This window comes from Elaeis guineensis, chromosome 1 (assembly GCF_000442705.2).
Source record: "Elaeis guineensis isolate ETL-2024a chromosome 1, EG11, whole genome shotgun sequence".
Taxonomy (NCBI): Eukaryota; Viridiplantae; Streptophyta; class Magnoliopsida; order Arecales; family Arecaceae; genus Elaeis; species Elaeis guineensis.
Window position 1 is genome coordinate 139335955 of NC_025993.2, and position 7280 is coordinate 139343234.

The 7280-nt window shown below is 36.6% G+C and overlaps 1 protein-coding gene across 1 annotated transcript; it reads right to left on the minus strand.

Moving 5' to 3' along the window:
• Positions 1-326: 326 nt before the first annotated feature.
• On the minus strand, positions 327-1746 carry LOC105060383 (major pollen allergen Lol p 11). The gene is made up of 2 exons (XM_010944057.3): positions 1517-1746; positions 327-874 (listed from the first exon to the last, which is right to left on the minus strand). Exons 1-2 carry the CDS (start codon positions 1707-1709, stop codon positions 543-545), a joined length of 525 nt encoding a protein of 174 aa, XP_010942359.1. The 5' UTR covers positions 1710-1746; the 3' UTR covers positions 327-542.
• Positions 1747-7280: the final 5534 nt, after the last annotated feature.

Here is a 7280-nt window from a genome sequence, read left to right on the forward strand (position 1 = left end):
TTCATGAATTGGGGCCGGATTATATATAGATCCGACCCAACCCGAATGATCTGTTGGGTCAATAAATTTGATCATGGACCCGATCTGATCCGATCCGATCTTCTATTGGACTGGGTTTGGATCTAATATTCAGATCCGATCAAGAAATCAGATTGAATCGGGGTCACTTATGACCCAACTCGACCCGATCCACTTGCACCCTTATTAACACCTAAGCTTTAGAGGAAACACTGAGTCTAGATTACTATCATTACAACCATGATAAAGAGAATTGATCGAGAATATATATTATACAATTACATCTATGATATATAGGAAGAACCAACTTATAATATGGTAGACTGCCAAGATAATATTAAATCAAGTAATGTGGATACAGGACCACTTGTCACATAGGGCACATACATAACTCATTGTACAAGGTTCAGCCACTTTTCACAATAGCCATGCTTTTATTGTTAACTGTCATTGTTATTGCCTTTTGTTATTGTAGGCATACAATGTGAGCATTGTAGTTGTAGCCTCTCCTGCTCTCCTCTCTTTTAGTCATCATCATTTGCAAAGCCATATTTCTGGAGCAGCTTGCCGCAACTCGGCAATGGCTCATCGATGAGGAAGCCAAGGGCATTGGCCTGGCGGCTGTTGGAAAGCAGGCCGCCATCCTGAGCAAGCGTGATCCGGACACGATCCCGGCCTGGCTCGATTTCGGTGCACTTGTTGAATGAGCTCTTCACAAGCACCACTGAGCACTGGTCATTCGAGTGGTCGTCTGGGACTATCATCTGGTACATACCCGAGAGCTGTGTCGTCGCCTCGGCCTCGTAAGTGAGCTCATCTGTGCCATAGCGCTTGCATTCCAACCTCACTTTGGCACCTGCCAAAAAAAATATTATGAAGCCATGCTTGTTCTCCTAATGATACCTCTGTATATAACTATAGCATGATCATAACGCCAAATTATTATATGACTTTATTACATTATAACAAAGGAAGGACTGATATTCTTCATTATAATTAAAGATGTAAGTGAAAGATAATATTTGTAACAATAATAATCGAAGTGATAAACAACACTCAAACACCACTCAAGAGGTGTACCACCGAGCTACTTGCTTAGGGAACACATTACTACAATATAAAAAGGGTCATTTATCATGAAGGCATATTAAAGTTCAGAGGATGACGACATAAAACTACCGGTCCTGAATGTATCTTAGGCATCTCCACTAGGGGATCGGGTCACATCTTTTGCCGATAGAATGATTCACCTTGTTTCATGACGCCAACATTAGATCGTGCAATGGCTGTTTCGAGATCTATGCAGGCACAGGAAGAAAGAAGTTGGAGTGCTTTGAGATTCATGCAATGCGTAGTCCTATGGTTGATGTCGTGATAGAAGGTCAATCTTTCTTTCATGTGAAAGATACAACCCAAACCCCTTTACTAGTATGCATTAGAAGGAAGATGCTACTAATGATCATCAGGACTGCATCTAAATTTCTCCAATGGAGATTACCAGGCATGGATGAAGTGATATCGGTCTCGAAGCCGGCACGGCATGTGTCACAATAGACACGGCCTGTAAGGACAAAGTCCTTTGTCTTGAGAGCCTCGCTGCTAATGATGGTGGCAGAATCATGAGCAAGGGCAACGCCAGAGAGGGTGAGGCTAAGCATAACAAAGACAGGAAGAAGTTGGAGCCTGGCCATTGGTTGGTCCCCTTCTCTCCCTCTCTCGCATGGTTTGCTGGTTGTTAGAATTTATAGAGCAAGAGCGGTATAAAGAAGAACCAAGGTGGTTGAGTTTGGACGTTGGCTTGCTAATAATAGCTTTGTGTGAGCTGTTATTGCAGGGGGTTTTATGTGATGGAGCGTGCAAGTGAAGATGTAGTTAGGGAACAAAGGCTGGAAGGGTAAATCGTAACCATTCTTTCTTACCTCATTGTTGTACCGAAGACCAGGTCATACGGACTCCTGACCAGTTTGGGAAGTCTCCTTTTCCTTTTGGTAGGAGTTCGAGAATTCTCCTCTTTGACCAATAAAACTTTATTGATTTAGCATGACTTGCATACAATGAGACTATCTCACTATAATAGTGATAGAGTTGAGCTTTTGTTCATTTTAAAATTAGTACAAAATGTATATATCCAAATAATTTTATAAATGATCATTTTTGTACATCCTTAAGTTAACTAGAAAGTTTGGATGTGAAACATGCATATTGGAAGACTTTAACAAATAATATATTCTCTATACAACAATTAAATATATAGTCTTTAGTTTCTTTTTTGATGCAAATGAGTTAGGGCAGATCTAACTCAGAGGGCATTTGATTAGCTTAGATTAGACTTACAATATTTGTGTATACATATGTTTAGCTTCTTGAAGTGTGGATGCTTATTGCCCAGTTAAACAACTCAAAAGGAGGGAGGTGAATTGAATTATTAAAAAATTTAACTAAGTAGTACAGACTGTGTAGTGAATAAAAGATAAGTTGAGAGCAAATGAAATAAACAAGAAGCAAGCATACAAATACAGTAGGTTTATAGTGGTTTGATATACTTCAAGTACCTATGTCCACTCCCCAAATGATCTCTTTAAAATTTTATTATAATCGATTTAATTACAGTATGTTTGTTTTAACTAGACTCACACACATATCTAATTGATTTTAATATAAGTCAACCAATCAAAATCTTTACAAGTCTTACCTCAAGACTCCCAAACCAATCCCAAGTTTGAAACAATCCAATCCAATATGTTTAAGCCCCCACTGAAACTATTGCAGAAATTTATGAAATGTAAAGTATAACAATTTTGAACCCTTTTAACGGTTGATTTGTTGTCGTTGAAGCTCTCTTAAAGAAGTTTTGAATGCCAGCAGTAAATGCACTTTGCTTCTCCTTGATTGCACTCAGAATAATCAAGAAAAATTTAATTTGAAGTAGGTGAACTCTTGTGAAAGCCAATGAATGCTCAAAAGTACTCTTTTCTCATGAATAGTGATCTTTCTCTTTGTTCCTTGCTTTTTTTTTTTAGTCTTGATCATTTCCTCCAAGTTCCGAGTGATTTGAACTCAAAACTAGCCATTTTTTATCGTTGGAGATGAAAAATAATCGTTAGAATCAAGTTAGGACAAAACTGGGCTTGCTGCAGAAGTAGCCGTTATGCCTGTTAGATGCACTCAAATCGGCTCGAAATAGCCTCGAATCGGCTCAATTTGGATTCGAGCCTACTCTGCTATATTTTGAGTCGCTTGGCTTCGATCTTCAAAAATATGATATTCTGTTCCTCGAAAAGAGCTGACTCAGATTCTGATTGAGTTGACTCGACTTTCAGAAATCCAAAAATCATCTTTCTATTCTACTGAGAGAGCCGGCTCAAATTTGGATAGAGCCAACTCGATTCTTTAAACCCAAAAAATAGCCTTCTATCTGTCTAAGAGAGTCGGCTCAAATTTAATCTAAGTCAGCTCAGCTTCATGCCAAGCGAACATGCCAATCCCTATTCATGCCAGAGCCAGCTCGGTTCACAAATGAGTCGGCTCCAATTCTTCATAAGGGCTCTTCTTGAGCCATTTGTCGTCGAAACTGATTTTACTTGACTCCATTGATCTTCAATCATACTTAGAACCTTCCAACGGTGTTTTTCTTAACAAAAATATTTTTTGACACACTCGAGAGATATTAGTATCAATTTATGCTCTAATATTTAGTAATCATTAAAATCATTTCTGAGATGAGCAATCTCTCTTTTTTGATGATGATAAAATATTAAGCATATAGTTGTGTATATATAAAATAATTGCTCAATATAAAAAGATATCAAGGATATAGATTTTTACATTTAAATATACACTATATGCATAAATAATTTCTTATTTGATCTACTTTATAGAAGAATTATGTTTTCACTCCTACTTGCATAAAATTTTTAAGAGATATCAAGTCATTAAAATTTTAGCTCCCCCTTAATAAGTGCTTTCTATGAAATGATATATATAAAATTTTGTAGATTCGTAGGGCTCAATTACAATCAAAATGTTCAATTAAGAAACGATATGCTCAATCATTTACTCAATTTTCTCCCCCTTTTTGTCAACATCAAAAAGAATAAGTGCGAAGAAGTTAAGATAAACTGAAATAAATATTTATTGATAAATAACATTTATTACAAACTTGTATTATTTACAAAAAGTTGCCTCACAAACAATACATCATTTGACATTACACTACATCATGAAGCAAAATACTAAAGATAAGAGGCAAATAAAATCTAAGAAAGCTAGTCCTCATCAGATAGAAATTCTATGATAGGCTTAGGTGGATTAGAGGATGAGGAGGAGAAAGCAGCTCTCCTGCTTCGAGTCCTTGTAGAGGGCTGATAAACACTTAATTTAAATCATTTAAAACAGAAAATTATATTTAATTTATTTTATTTATTAAGAATTTGATGTTTCTTTTTGTGTTTTACAGGAAAGATGATCGCCGATGCAAAGAGTTCAATTCTTAGATCAAAAAGACTCAAGTTTGAAGAAATTTGGACTTAAAATAAAATTAAAATAAAAGAAGGATGCATATGGTATTATAGAAAATGAAGATACTATGCAAAGAATCCAAAAGGATATAGATGTCATTGTGAAGAAACTTTTGTTTCTTTTTGAAATATAAAAAAATATTTCACGTGAATTCAAAAAAAGAAAGGCTCTGGGCATGAACGCGTGAGCGCGCGGTCGGGTGCGTGAACGTACAGACGCGGACGCGGGACGGACGCGGACGCAGGCACGGATCGCGGCAGCAGCGCAGGACGCGGACACGGGCATGGACGTGGGACGCGCGTGGACGCGGGGTGGACACGGCGCGTGGACGCAGGACGGACGCGTGAGGCATGGACGCGGCGTGGATGCGGCATCACGCGGGTGTGGGCGCGCGGCAGACGGGTTCGCAAGGAATTTTTGATGGCGGTCGAACAGATGCTTATTAAAGGAAAAAAAATTAATATTTAAAAATATTTTGAATGGAAAGATTTGTATTTTCTTTAGTCCCACATCGAAAAATCATGTAAAACTCCTCCCTCCTAATACCTATAAAAAGGCTTTTGTACTCCCATTAGAGGGGGAGCCCAGAAATTCTTCTAGAGCCTTGCATAGAGGAATAGAAAGGGACTACTTCATGAGCAGCTAGGCTAGCAGTCTCGGGAGTGGAGAAAAAATTTTGTAACGACACAGAGATGGTTTATTGTTCTATACTTTCCTGTATTTCTTTATATGCAATAAAGATTATGCTTTTTATTTAAATTGTCATGAGTTCTTTATTTGCTCTCCTTTATATGTTTTTATTTATACTTTCTTGTTAGATTAATATTAGGAACAACTTTTACTTTCTGGAGACGCACCGTGATCTACGGATACGGAGCGTGCCGAGGAAAGAAGAGTTATTTACCTAATACTTTTCGGAGACGCACCGTGATCTACGGGTACGGAGCGTGTCGAGAAAAGACAGATATTTTTTCTAAGATTAATCGCATCCATTTAATTAAAAAAAAAAGAGATACAACTCTGCTAGTGCAAAGTAATTCAAAACTCCCGAGCTCTTTATTTTTTAATTACCTCAATTTTAAGATAATTTATTTTCTAAATCAAAACAACGTTTCTTTCTTTCATCTTGCAATCTCAACTTAGCCCAAAGTCCCTGAGGATACGATCTCGACTCATCCTACCTACGTAGTGAATAGAGTTATTTTTGGTGCTATCAACGACTACACATCAAATTTTGGCACCGTTACCGGGGATCTTGGTACGGTTGAATTAAAAAATTGAAAAAAAAAAATTTTAAAAAAAATACTTTTCAGTTTTTATTTCTCGTTTTAAAACTTTTTTTTCAGTGCTTTCTAGCTAGATAATCTTATTTGCATAATTACAGAATTACCTTGCATAACTAATTTACTACTTAAAAATTTTGCTGCTTAGAATAATTTGCTACTTTTTATAGCCTAGTGATTTATTGCTTTTTAGACTTAATCACTTAAATTTATTTTCTTGCAAAACTAAAAAAAAAATTAAAAAAATATATAAAAAGATAAAATTATAAAAAAAAAAAGAAGCCACTGACATTTCATAACACTTAACTAAAATAGCGTAACCTCAAATATAAAAATTTTTAACTTGATTGGACACCTTGTTTCTTTGCATTGCATCTCCATAATTAATCTTAAGGGCAATAACCCATTAACCAGATAAGGTGGGGATTTGATCACCCTTCCTTGGCCCACAAATCACTTCCTTGCATTTGCATAACCTAGACCTTAATTTAAAATCAACTAGACGTCAGCCCTAGGAATTTCGAGCTCAATAGGATAAGAAAGCTCTAGAGTTGAACCGAGTGCGGATTGGTTAATTGCTCGGTGTCTAAGGCAAGTGGTTAAAGAAAGTGGTTTTCAATTGGTTCCATTGACTGACCTGACCAACTTAGTTGGTGTCTAAGGAAAGCAACAAGCAGGAAACCTCCCACATCTTACGCTTACCTGGCCGAGTCAGTTAGTCAGTCTTGAGCTTGGAGTGCTCAAAGACGGTCTTGAAAGTTAGGAGATGTCTAGATCTAAGTTAACCTTAGGATAGAGAGTCTATGATTGTTTAAGTTGATTGCAATTAACATCTAAACATTAACTAATTTCTCTCTTTTCATAGATTTAAGATTCTTAGGTTCTTCTCTTTAGATTTTCTTCATTCTTTTCTCACTTTATTATAAAAATATATATTATAAAAAAAAAAAAATTTTGTGTTTGCCCTACAGTATAATTGTAAGGTGTATGCTTGGCCGTAGATCGTTACGACCAGAAATCCAACCTTTTGATCCAGAAATAGAAAGAACCTTTAGAGCCAACAGACGTAAAAATATGGACCGAAATCAGGAGAATGATCCACCCAAGCAATTGAAGGAGTACTTTACTCCTTCCACATATACCTACTCTCCTTGTATTCAAGTGCCCCCTGTGGAGGCCACTCAATATGAAATTAAGTCCAGTATAATCCAAATGTTACCTTCATTTTATGGACTTAGTAATGAGGACCCTTATAAACATCTTGAAGAATTTCTTGAGATATGCTCAACTGTCAAAATTCACAACTTCTCCGATGATGCTCTTAGGTTAAAATTATTCCCTTTTTCACTTAAGGATAAAGCCAAATACTGGCTACATACTTTGGATTCCATGACTATATCAACCTGGGACCAGCTGCAAGGAGAGTTTCTCAAGAAATATTTTTCCATAGGAAAAACTAAT